General features: G+C 46.0%; 1 protein-coding gene across 1 annotated transcript in view; it reads left to right on the top strand.

Moving 5' to 3' along the window:
• The window catches only part of PTPRT (protein tyrosine phosphatase receptor type T), an 838546-nt gene that overhangs the window by 121280 nt on the left and 703914 nt on the right, over nt 1–13352 (top strand). The window contains exons 5-6 of the mRNA XM_084851682.1: nt 6998–7113; nt 11928–12102. Coding sequence (XP_084707808.1) covers nt 6998–7113; nt 11928–12102 — 291 coding nt within the window. The remainder of the gene's footprint in view (nt 1–6997; nt 7114–11927; nt 12103–13352) is intronic.

Raw genomic sequence — 13352 nt, 5'->3', positions numbered from 1 at the left:
ACCTGAAACCTTGCCAAGCTGCCATTTTGTGAAAAAATAGCAGCTTGGTGTTGTTGTTGTTTTGCAGAAATAGTGGCCGTAAAGGAGCCATTTATGCAACATGGACCATTTATACCTCTAATGTTGTGTAAATGGCCCCTTTACATCTGCCATTGATTTATGCAACATTACATTTACAAAAAAAATTAGCTGCCATTTTTTTGCAAAATGGAGGCTTGGTGGACCAGCGGTAGGGATGTTAGAGAAATCCGCCATGGATTCAAATGAGGCTGAATTCTTTGGAATCTGGCCTCCGGAATCCGCAGCGGATCAGCCCCACTTACCTCCACTCCAGGAGGATTCCGCGTGGGCTAGCACTCAGCTGCTTGTTTCTCCAGAGCTGTTCTCCACGCCAATTGCCTTTAAAAAAAAAAAAAAATCGCGATCAGCAGGATGTGCCCATAGACTTATACGCAACATAGAGCCGTGAATCTTGCATATAAGACTATGTGTCCATAGGCTTATATGCAAGATTCATGGCTCTATTTTGCGTATAAGTCTATGGGCACATACTACTGATCGCCATTTCTTTTTTTTAAAAAATGGCGATCGACACAGAGGAGAACAGCTCCGGCCGTCAAGGTAAGCGACCCTCAAGCCGCATGGCTCCACAGAATCCTCACGGAGCAGAGCCGCTCCAGAGGATTCCGGGGGGGGGGAGGAATGGATAGCCCCCCCCCCCCCCCGCAGGTCGATTCCCCTCCAGAACGGATGGTGGGGAATCTTTTCATCCCTAACCAGCGGGGATCTCCTCACTTGCCTGATTAGGCACATGATGAGTTGGGCAAACATGGTGGTCCGTGGACTGGAGTTCGGGAGGCTGAGCAGGGGAGAGTCTGCTGGACTCCACACACTTCCTGGACCCCTGCGACATCCCTAGTCGTTAGCATATTGATGACAATGAACTCCAAATCCCTGGACAATCTCTCTCAGTGGTTCCATAGAGATGTTAATCAATGTGGAGTAAATCAAAATAACCACAAGATGGGGGATGAGATCAAAGCCCTAGGGATGCCTCAGGCAACTTCAGGAGGTCCGGGGCCCATTTTTGCCCCCTACCCCCCCATGTTTCCACTCTGCCAAGAAATCTAAATGTTAATTAATACACACACACACCCCCATGGCATCCAGAGCACTATGCAAGCTTAATTGGACCGTTTGGGTGCTCCATAGTGCTCTGGATGCCATTTTTGTAAAAAACAACAACACTGAAAACCTATTTTTTGGGGGAGGCAGTGGGGGCCTCAGGGTGTCCATGAGCTATGTGTTGCCCACCCCTGCCATATACTAATGCCAGGAATGTATTAGAATAATGAACATGAGGAGAATGATATGAAGTTTTTCAAATACTTTCAGTCAGATTTCATCTCTGTTCATGTTTCAAATATATGAAGGAATGAGGCATTTATATTCTTTCTAAAATGCAGTCCTACTGGGATTTCTTTTAAAAATCAGTTTCTCTGGGCTTTTAGTATGAGCAGTCTTTGTCTGATGCCAGTAAAGTTGTTTTTTTGTTTGTTTTTTAACTGACCATACTCTTCAAATATTTTTAATACAGCTGGGAACTATTAGCTTGAACATGAAGTTATGAGCTTTATTTCATTTTATTTATGCATGTCTTAGTAAATTCTTTTAGTTCCTCTTCAAAAATGTAGAGGACTCAAAACAGTAGCATTATTGTCAATTAAATAGGTCCATTTGACGCACTAAAGTTGGAGGGAATGGAAGGTACTGTCAAAATTGTTTGCTGTAAATATTCTGCAGAAGCAGCATTGTTTCCTACCAAGGCCTCTCCATTTCAGGTGGCAGATCTATGACCCTGTCTCGGCCAACAGCTAGTACATCAATAAATTGTGACATGGATAAACTACGGACCAGCTAAAAGGGATGGCATAGCACTATTTAACTGTGCTGGCTGGATTTGGTACTTCAAGAATGTAGTAAATGCTGCTTATCAAATGCCCACTGGTCTCTCACCTGTATATTTTCCCTTCCAGGGAATGATCAGAAAAAGAGTATGGGGGAATGGGATAAGCCCTCCCTCTCCCAGTGCCAAGGCCATGATCTGATTCCATGGCTGCTATAATCTATGGGAGATCCTGTTCATGGATTTCCCATGTCACATTTAGTTGCACGCTATATTTGAACAATAAAGTATACAGTTGTGGCTTGGCAACTCATCAGGCTAGTTATTCTTGGGTATAAGATTTTCTGGGGAGACACCTTTGCGAAGGCAGATGTGGGCAATGCCTGCCTCCAGTATACAACTATAGCATAGAACCAAATACCTTCTCACAGGGGAGAACATTAATTAACACAGACCATGCATTGCGAAGAGATGTGACTGAGTGGAGGAGAAAACAGAATTTTGACCCACATCACAGGAAAAGGCATTTGGTCCAATTATATACTCATTTGTAAACCGCCTAGACAGCCTCAGCTATGGGGTGGCATAGAAATGTAATAAATAATAATAATTTAGCTCCTGCAGACATAATGGAAGGGCAGACACATCAGTATTGGATAATCAGTTCTTTCACTCTCTAGTCTGGCTACAGCAATGCACAGACCCAACGTACAGGTGGCCGGAGTGTTCCTCTTCAGCCTTGTTTCTTGGGGCACTAGATGTCATGTACCATTTTAGCCTGTCCCAGTATTCTTCTCTTGGGCCTAGCTTTCTAAAGAACGTTTTGCATATTCTTCACCCGGTATCAAATCTGGTCCTTCCTTCTTCAGAGTTGCAAGGTGACGCAGGTATACAGTGGTCTAGTAAGAAGCAGAGACATCACCTTGCTGACAAAGGTCCATATAATCAAAGCTATGGTTTTCCCAGTAGTAAGGTATGGCTGCGAGAGCTAGACTATAAAGAAGGCTGAGCACCAAAGAATTGATGCGTTCTAACTGTGGTGCTGGAGAAGACTCTTACGAGTCCCCTGGACTGCAAGGAGGTCAAATCAGTCCATCCTAAAGGAAATCAACCCTGAGTGCTCATTGGAAGGACAGATACTGAAGCTGAAGCTCAAATAGTTTGGCCACCTAATGCGAAGAGAAAAGTCCTGGAAAAGACCCTGATGCTAGGAAACATTGAAGGCAAAAGGAGAAGGGGACAGCAGAGGATGAGATGGCTAGATAGCATCACGGATGCAATGAATATGAACTTGAGCACACTCCGGGAGAGAGCGGAGGACAGGAAGGCCTGGCGAGCTATGGTCCATGGGGTCACGAAGAGTCAGACATGACTTAACAACTGAACAACAACAAAGCCATGTGGGATTGCTTTTCTGAGAGCAGTAGGGATGTACGAAAGTTCCGCCACGGATCTCGGGGAGGCCGAATGCCAGCGCGTTCGGCCCCCCGAAATCGGTGGCGGAATGGCCCGCCCCCCCGCCTCCCCCGGAATGAGACTTACCTTGGGCGGATCTTCCTGGCAGCGGCAGCTCCAGCGGCAGCTCCGGCGGCGGTTTGGCGGTTGCGGCAGCCGGTCTTCCGACCGGCTGCCACCGCCGCCATTTCCAGGTTAAAACAAAAACAAAAGCAAAAAAAGTGATAGGCTACGTAAAGATTTACGTAGCCTATCACGGCTAGATTTTAAAAAAAACACCGTGATAGGCTACGTAAATGTTTACGTAGCCTATCACGGCTGACTTAAAAACAAAACAAAACGCATGTATGCAAATGGTGGCGGCCATGGCCGCCGCCATTTGCGTTCCTTATTTTGGCATGTCTTAGTCTACGTAAACATTTATGTAGACTAAGACGGCGAAAATAAAGGGAACGCAAATAGCGTAGATGCTACGCTATTTGCGTAGTATATAGATACTACGCTATTTGCGTTCCCCTTATTTTCGCCGTCTTAGTCTACGTAAATGTTTATGTAGACTAAGACGTGCCAAAATAAAGAACGCAAATGGCGGCGGCCATGGCCGCCGCCATTTGCGTACGTGCATTTTTTTTAAAAAATCAGCCGTGATAGGCTATGTAAACATTTACGTAGCCTATCACGGCTGACTACAGCGACGCAAACGGCGGCGGCTACGACCACTGCCATTTGCATCCCTGCTAGCCAGTGGCAGATCCCACACAGTTGGGAGCTGTCTCTGAATGATGCAAACATGTGGGTGGGGCCAGCCACAAGTCTCTCCCATGGAATTGTCCCTGCTCATTTGTCAGTCAGATATAGTCCCCAGCTACATGGGATTCACTCTTTGGAATATTGCTCCCATGTGACTAAGGCTACATTTAAAGGTGCATGATATGTATTTGTATTTATTTTTATGTATTCACAGCATTTCTATACTGCTCTTCAATCACAAGACTATCAGAGCGGCTTACAAGAATCAACAGACAGGCTCTGCCCTCAGGGTCACAATCTAAAAAGACATGAGACACAAGGAAAGGAATTAGGAGGGAGAAGCATTTTTTTTAAAAAAAACAAAAACAGATTTCTTTAGGAAAACAAAAACAAAAACCACGATGGTGATGCTTGATTCAGTTGCCCATATGGATGGGAATATATCAACTGAATTCAGGTTTGCACTGCATCTATTGCCATTCTTTGTAGACCATTGCATCTCAACCTTTTGGGTAAGATCAAACGTAGTATCTTAAATATCATTAGTGAACACAATAAATAATTATGTTAGGCGAAAATATCAACAAGTTCTATTCTCAAGGAAGCTGTGCACTGGGGAATTTTCTGTAGCATAATCCTTCTGCTTGTCCATTGGCCTTAAATTGTAAAAGCATAGAATTGATTGACTGGTATGGAAAAATCGTTTTTATTTTAGATCTCACTACAAATTTAAGTTAAATAAGGAGTGTTAGGACAAAGCCAAGATCATGCCTAGCAGATCTAAAGCCTTAATCTGATGTATCCTTCCTTGGGTGTAAGCCCTATCAAATTCAGTGGGATTTGCTTCTGAGTATACTTGCATAGAATTGGATTGCATCAGGTTTGACTTTTTAATTATTATTGACTGTCACTTGGTGGGAGAGTTTGGCTGTCATGCTAAACCATAGTTTCAAACAAACCATGGTTTAGTGCAGGGGTGGGCAACATGTGACCCATAGGCTACATGCAGCCCTCTATAGCTATTTGTGTGGCCACTGCATGTCCACCCCTCCCCCGCGCCAACCTGCTGCCAACCTGCTCCCACTGAAAGCATTACCCTGGAGCATTGGCTCCTGCCAACTAGCCAAACAGCTGCTGCCTGCAAGGAAAGAGGACATGATGAAAATAAGTCACAGTGAGCCTTGGGTTCACACACTCCCTCCTCACCTCTTCTGTGGCTCAGCCATGAAGAGCAGTTTGGAAAGTTTCTGTCTGTTTTTGTTAAACCACAGTTTATGTCATTCAGACCAGTTAACTATGGTTTGTTTGAAACAAGCCATGTTCAACTCAAGGCTTATGAAGCTGGTTGCTTTAGCTTAAAGAAACCAGTTCTAGGGTTCAGATGTCACAGTAAACTGTGGTCAATGTGAAACAAGCAAAAGCTTCCAAGCTCCTCATTGAAGCTGCAGCAGAGATGAAAAGGGCAGGGGCCCAAGGCTCACCATGGCTCATTCTTGTTACACTAAACCAGGGGTACTGAGCCTCTTTCAGTTCAAGGGCCAAATTCCATTTTGGAAAAGCTCTTGGGAGCCACATTCCAGTGGTGGGCAGGGCCAAAGGGGAGGAGCCAAAAATATCAGCATAGTTTACTTTAACCTTTTACTGCTTGTAACTAAGCTTTAGGAGAGGCATTTCTACCTTTTAGGAAATGTGTGTGGGGGACTTCACTAAGCAGGCAAATCACCAAATGATCAGTGGTCAGGAGAAAGGGGATGGTACACAGGAAGGGGACATGGCCATCTGGAGGACTCTGGAGGGCCAGATTAGGCCTTTAGGTGGGCTGGTTTTGGACCCCCAGCCTGAGGTTCTGCACCCCTGCCCTAAACTGTGGTTTATTACAATGTCTGAACGTGATCAGTATATAAGTAGCAGCCCAGGAGGAATCTCACTGCATAGCAAAAATGCCTTTGCTCAGTTTTGCTTTGTAGACTTCTCATTGTACCTTATTTTCTCCAGGATGTTGTTGCTGTTGTATTATTATTCCCTCCTTCCACAGAAGAAATTTGTCATTTGCTTGAAGCAAATGTTAATTGAAATGGACTCTTGGGAAATGTTGAATTCTTTTGTCGCAGAACTGTTATTTCTTGTTAGGGATGTAAGAACTTACTCTAGTTTGGTTCTCTGTGCACTCACCGAAGCAGCGTCCCTGCTCGCTTCCCCACTGAACCTGTGCTCGAGCCATCCATGAGTTCGGTGAATTCCCCAGCATTCACCGCAAACCTGTTCGGTGAGTGCTGCCATTTTCGTGCCTTTGCTTTCTAGGAAAAACAGGAAGTTAAAAAAAATGTGCATATTCAAATATGTGCAGTTTGGAGCTGGGAAAGCTAAATAAGCACAATATTAGAGGGATTATACCTCTAATATTGCGCTTATTTAGCTTTCCCAGCTCCAAACTGCACATATTTAGATATGCGCACTTTTTAAACTTCCTGTTTTTCCTAGAAAGCAAAGGCACAAAAATGGTGGTGCTCACCGAACAGGTTTATGGTGAGTATGTTGGAGCGCGAGCAGGGGGTGAACAAGGACAGCGTCTCAGCGAGTGCAGTTCAAGGGTTGTGGGCAGGAGTTGCTCAACAAATTCCTGAACCCTGAACTTGCGACATCCCTATTTATTGTACACTGACTGTACCAAGATGGTCAACACTTTTCTTTAGTGGCCTTAGCTAGAACAGCAGAGCCATACCACATTTAAAAGACAAAGTCAGTGCCCAGCGCTATTTTGTCAAGTCATGTGTTTGTGGGAAGCCTGGCATGCTTGTTAAGGATGACTGACTGTCATAATATACCTCTGTGCTATTACTGTGTACTGTGATGCTCTACCAAGATAATATTTTGCATTTTTGTTAGGAAAAGCTCCTCACTTCCTGCGGCTTCAAAATGTGGAGGTTAATGTTGGACAGAATGCAACATTTCAGTGCATTGCTGGAGGAAAGTGGTCGCAACATGACAAGCTGTGGCTACAGGTAAAATGGACATGAACCCTGTGTTATTTGTCAGAGGTACAAAAGCTGAAATAAAGCTCTGTACTTTCAAGGATGTCTCTTCTTTTCATGGGCAGAGGGATATTCTGCATTCCTAGGGAGAATTAATTGCTCTGTATTTCCCCTTATGTAAAGAAGGTGCTGCATATTTTGAACCATGTCCTTAGTGTCTTTGTGCACTGAAGAATTCTTCAACTGAACACATTAAGTGTATTGAGCATCTGGGTGCCTTATACAAATTAAGCACCTTTGCCTTTCACCTATTTTTTCTAATTTATTCTGTTTGAAAACTCTGAGTTTTCAGAATAAGAGGTTTGAGTCAAGAGCTGAAGAGAAAGAACAAACGGAATTAAAATAGATATGTGAATAGTGTGGGAAGATAAAGAATGGGTCATGTGGAAGGGAAAGGGAAGCATATAGAATGAAACTATCCTTTTGCTATTTGAATATCCACAAAGGTACCTTCTGGGTTTAAAATTCAAGACTCTGAACTAGGGGTGGACGAAAGTCACTTACCTGTCCTCGAAGCTTGTTCGCGGTGGGGGGGAGGCGCTTCGCTGCTCCCCCCGCGAAGTTCAGACTGGGGGGGGAGGCTTCCCACCTCGCCCGGCCGAAATTCAGGCCGGGGAGGAGGCACCTCGCCTCGCCCAGCCGCGAACTCAAAAGTTTTTTTTTAAAAAAAAACGCCCCCGTGATAGGCTACGTGACGATTTACGTAGCCTATCATGGCTGACTTTGCAGATCTAGCCATGATAGGCTATGTTAATCGTCACGTAGCCTATCACGGGGGCATTTTTTTTTCTTTCTTTTATTGGAATGGCGGTGGCAGCAGCCGGTCGAAAGACCGGCTGCCGCTCCCGCCCCGGACGAACACCCGCCGAACCGCCGGCTGGACCCGCCGCCGGGAGGGACATTCGCCAAAGGTAAGTCCCGTCCCGGGGGGGGGTGCGGGGGGCGGGGGTGTGTGGAGAATTTCTCCCCGAAACTTGTTCGGGGGGCTGAACACATTGGCGCTCGGCCCCCCGAAGTTTCGGGGAGAAATTCTCCGCCATCCCTACTCTGAACATGTATGTTCAGTCTTTCACAACATCCATGATGACTAGAAACTTAACCTTGAAATGTTCCATATTATCTACATAAAAATTTATTCTATGCTAGAAAAAATGTAGTCTTGTGTGATTGTCACTGTGGACATTTCCAGAACAACCAGGGGTACCTGTAAAGCAAATGATTCTCCAGGTTAGAACTGTCACTGGTGCCTCCTTCATTTGTTCACCTTCTGAATACTTTATTTTTATTGCTTTTGCAGTTCATTTAACAACTTTGATACATGACTCACATACATGATTTATCTCTGTATTAGATAATTGATCTGTATCCATGGATCTGATCACAATCAGTCAAACCACACCATTTATGAAAATGGAATGGAGTCAACTTTCTCAAAATCATCCTCATCATTATCCTCATCATTATTCTGGCCATGTCAGTCAGGGTAGCCAGCTTTACAAGTAGGGATGTCATGGACACCCAACGGAGACTGGGACTCGATCAGGCTCATGCCTGCTGAAACCCTGGCCTTGCTCACCCCTGTTTGCACCCTTCTGTCTGCCACAAAGCCATCAGGGTCACAGTACATAATGGAAGAAAATTAAGTTGAGCTTATGGCCTGATTGTGCATCCTGTATTCGGACATGTTCTCCCTTTATTTCATCTAAGCCTATGAGTTTCTGATCTGGCCCCTAATATCTGCTGAAGTGAAGCCTTGAGGCACTGTTATACTGTCGGAAAGAAATTAAAATCATGCATCTTGGCCACTGGGTGACCTTTGATATCCCATAAATTACACACGTTCCAGAATGTTTGCATTTGTACAAATCCAAACTTTTCTTTTTAATAGTATTTTTCCTTTATGTAACATTTTTATGTTGCAGTCCTAAAGGCAGTCAGTGTATTCAGTTGTGCTGTGGTTTACCCCCTGGTAAATGTGCTCAGGCTGCAATCATATATATACTTTTACCTTACTTCTGAGGATGTATGCTTGGTATTGCGCTGCACGCCATTTAAGTCCTTTAGGGCTCCATCCTGTGGGGACAGTCTCCAAACTTGGAGGCGACCAACCATGCAATTGTCAGGAGTGCCCTAGCTGCCTCTTAAAGTCCCCTCCAGTGGCCAAAACAAGACGCAGACAAAAGGGATTATTTCCAAGGCTTTATTCGTTTACAACTTAATGACTCTTTCAGATGCTAAATTGCCAGCGACTAAGCAAGGAACTGCAAAGGGTATCTTAGGGTAACCTAAGCTCCATGTACACAGTTGGTCCCCGTTTGGAGGAGAAGAGTGAGAAAGCTCTGAAACTTAAGGGCTAGGAGGGGAGGCTCCCCCCCCCGTGGGGCATCGGGATGCAGCCATTGCCTTAGTGCCAAGCGGGCTGAGTGCCTCCTCTTGGCGTCCTCCACCTTGCGCCTCTCTCTGCACCAGCACCTTGCGTCTAGCAACAACCGATCTCCCGCTCTTTCGCTGCCAGGGTCTCTCTCAGGAATGCGAGCAGGGGAGGCCTCTCCCTGCAGCTGTGCCTCTGAGAGATGAGCGGGCTCCTCTCCCATGAGTTGTAGCTCTTCCTCAGAATCAGAGCTGCTTTGGGGCTCTATGGGCTCAGTTCCAACCCTGACACCAATGCAGGTCAGGCGGAGCATGGAGCGGATCTTCTCTGCACTCCAGCTGCCCTGCATTTGCGACTAGATGGCTGATTTTGGCTGTCTAGCTGGGTTGGCTCGGGGAGAGGGGAGGGGAGGCCAGACAGTGCATAGGAAGCACCATACCAGTGCTTCCACTCTCCCCACCCCAGGCACACCCCTTTTCCCCCCACTTCACGCTGTTCCTGTGAGTGCAGGGCTGGGGATGAACCACTCTGGAGGGAGCGGGGAGGTGTTTTTCTGGGAACTGACCTCGGAGCAGTGGTTCCGAGACTGGTTCCAGAAAAGCAAAAAAACCCTATGGCCATCTAGCTGCTGTCTAGCGGCCACAGGATTGTGCCTTTATTAAGTCTATGAGGTTTTTGTCTTGAAATGACTTAATTTTCATTCGTATGGTGACCTATTTGGTTGAAAGGGTCCACCAATGGGGGGAAAGTAGAAACTACTATGCTACTGACAAAATGCTAGTTTGTAAATTATTTATCTCTCTGGTAATATTTAATTTTTCCATATACCATTTGTGGTTTCTTCCTACAAAGAGGTCAAGCCAGGGATTACATGGTAGAATTACTATGTGAGGAGTTTCACTGCATAAAACAAAAAGCGAGTTGGCACTCAAGCATACAGGATCTGCCACTGTCATAGAACAGGGCAAAAAGCGAAGTGCAAATTAAAAATCTGAACATGCATGCAGCCATCACACAAACATTCATACAAGTATCTAAGGGCACAATCCTATGCATGTTTAGACAGCAAGAAGGCCTACAATTCCCAGCATTCCCCAGCCAGCCAGCTGGGGAATGCTGGGAACTGTAGGCCTTTTGTCTGTCTAAACATGCGTAGGATTGTACCCTAAGTTTGTGAGTACAACTTGAGATGCGTAATTTGGGTTCCTTTGACACACCTGAATACTGTAACATATGGTGAAATAAAACAGTGTATGGTAACTACTTAAATTTAGGGTTGGCGGAGAATTTCTCCCCGAAACTTCGGGGGGCCGAGCGCCAACGTGTTCGGCCCCCCGAACAAGTTTCGCGGAGAAATTCTCCGCACCCCCCGCACCCCGCACCCCCCCCGGGACGGGACTTACCTTTGCTGAATGTCCCTCCTGGCGGTGGGTCCGGCCGGCAGTTCGGCGAGTGTTCGTCCGGGGCGGGAGCGACAGCCGGTCTTTCGACCGGCTGCCGCTGCCGCCATTCCAAGAAAAGAAAAGAAAAAACGCCCCCGTGATAGGCTACGTGACGATTAACGTAGCCTATCACGGCTAGATTTGCAAAGTCAGCCGTGATAGGCTACGTAAATCGTCATGTAGCCTATCACGGGTGACTTAAAAAAAAAAAAAAAAGCGCGTACGGATAATGGCGGCCCCCATAGGGAGCCGCCATTCCCGTTCCTTATTTGGTCGCTGTAGTCTACGTAAAGATTTACATAGACTACGGCGAAAATAAGGGCAACGCTATTTGCGTTGCCCTTATTTTCGCCGTAGTCTACGTAAATCTTTACGTAGACTACAGCGACCAAATAAGGAACGCGAATGGCGGCTCCCTATGGGGGCCGCCATTTGCGTACGCGTTTTTTTTTTTTAAGTCACCCGTGATAGGCTACGTGACGATTAACGTAGCCTATCACGGCGGACTTTGCAGATCTGGTGTGATAGGCTACGTTAATCGTCACGTAGCCTATCACGGGGCGTTTTTTTTTTTTAACTTTTTAGTTCGCGTCCGGGCGAGGCGAGGCGCCTCCTCCCCAGCCTGAATTTTGGCCGGGCGAGGCGGGAAGCCTCCCCCCCGGCCTGAATTTCGCAAGGGGAGCAGTGAAGCGCCTCCCCCCCACCGCAAAAAGCTTCGAGGACAGGTAAGTGACTTTCGTCCATCCCTACTTAAATTAGAGAAGCAAAATGAGTTTTTGTAAGGCTACCTAATTTCTTTACGGATAGATATAGATCTAAACAATAGATATTTGTTTGGGGGGAAAATATCCCTAACTGTTGTATTCTAATAAATAATTCTGAATACAGAAGCACAAATGAATTAGGAAACCTCCTCCATGACCATACCATACTTACTTTGGGTGCCCCCCACCCCTCTGTTTGTCTGGCAGCAGTGGAATGGCAGAGACACAGCTCTAATGGTCACCAGAGTAGTCAACCACAGACGTTTCTCTGCTACGGTCAGTGTAGCTGACACTTCCCAGCGCAGCATCAGTAAATACCGATGTGTCATCCGCTCAGATGGTGGATCAGGAGTTTCAAACTATGCAGAATTGATAGTGAAAGGTAAGTGGCAACCAATAAAACATATTTGCATTCTTTTCCAGGCTACAGAAAACATAATAATGTCTTGAACCGCCCAGAAAACTTCGGAACTGTCGAGACAGCTTCGGCTATTGGGTGCTATAGAAATGAAATGAAATGAAATGAAATGAATGAATGAGAATGTTTCCCACATAGAACTCCAGGAGCAAGACTCTCAAAAAGTCCGAACTGACAATTAATTAGTTTTTGTCCTTGACCTTCAGTCTCTAAACATGATCAAGAAGTGCTTAGTCACTATTAGGAATATTTATGTTGCTGCTGTTGTCTTATCAGATGTATACCTTACCTTGTAGTCTCAGCAGAACCCTGAAATTTGCTCCAGAGCTATTAGACACTGAAACCTCCACTCATTTTTTTTTAACTTGGTATGGTTTTAAGACATAGACTGAAGCTGTGCTACTCGCTATATTACTTAGAGAACTGAGCTTCATACAGAATGTGCCAAGTGCAACTTTCAGAATTTATGTCAGACTTGTGCTGCAGCAGACTAACATGCCTACCCCTCTGGAAGTTTTGCTATATTGTTCTCTGGGATGTGGGGATGAGTTTAGTGAAAAATTAAATTAGAGACTAAAAAGATACAGATTTCCTGAGAGGTACTTAGGGATGGACGAAAGAACCCTTACCTGTCCTCGAAGTTTGCTTCACGGTGGGGGGGAGGCGCTTCGCTTCTCCCCCCGAAGCTCATGTGAGGGGGGGGAGGCGCCCCGCCTCACCCGGCCGAAATTCAGGCTGGGCGGGAGGCACCCCATCCCTCGCCGGCGAAATTCAGGCCGGGTAGAAGCGCCCCATCTACCCGGCCGTGAAAAACAAACAAACAAACCACCCCCGTGATAGGCTACGTAACGATTAACGTAGCCTATCATGGCTAGATTTCCAAAGTCAGCCGTGATAGGCTACGTAAATCGTTACGTAGCCTATCACGGGTGACTTTGGGGGAAAAAAAAAGCGCGTACGCAAATGGCGGCCCCCATAGGGCGGGGGGTGGCAGAGAATTTCACCGCCGATTTCGGGGGCCCGAATGCGTTGGCACTTGGCCCCCCGAAGTTTCGGGGAGAAATTCTCCCCCATCCCTAGAGGTACTACATTCTACTTATGATACAGAAGTAATAAGAATCCCACTCTTAATGTGGGAACGTTGCTCTAGCATTGTAGATTCTTCTGTCTATAATACCTGCATTTAGGGATGTACGAAAATTCCGCCACGGATC

The sequence above is a fragment of the Heloderma suspectum genome, chromosome 4, assembly GCF_057233095.1.
Source record: "Heloderma suspectum isolate Gila_16-S chromosome 4, 16-S_ref, whole genome shotgun sequence".
Classification (NCBI taxonomy): domain Eukaryota; kingdom Metazoa; phylum Chordata; class Lepidosauria; order Squamata; family Helodermatidae; genus Heloderma; species Heloderma suspectum.
Note: the sequence above shows the minus strand (reverse complement) of the source record. Positions and strands in the feature narration are given on the sequence as shown.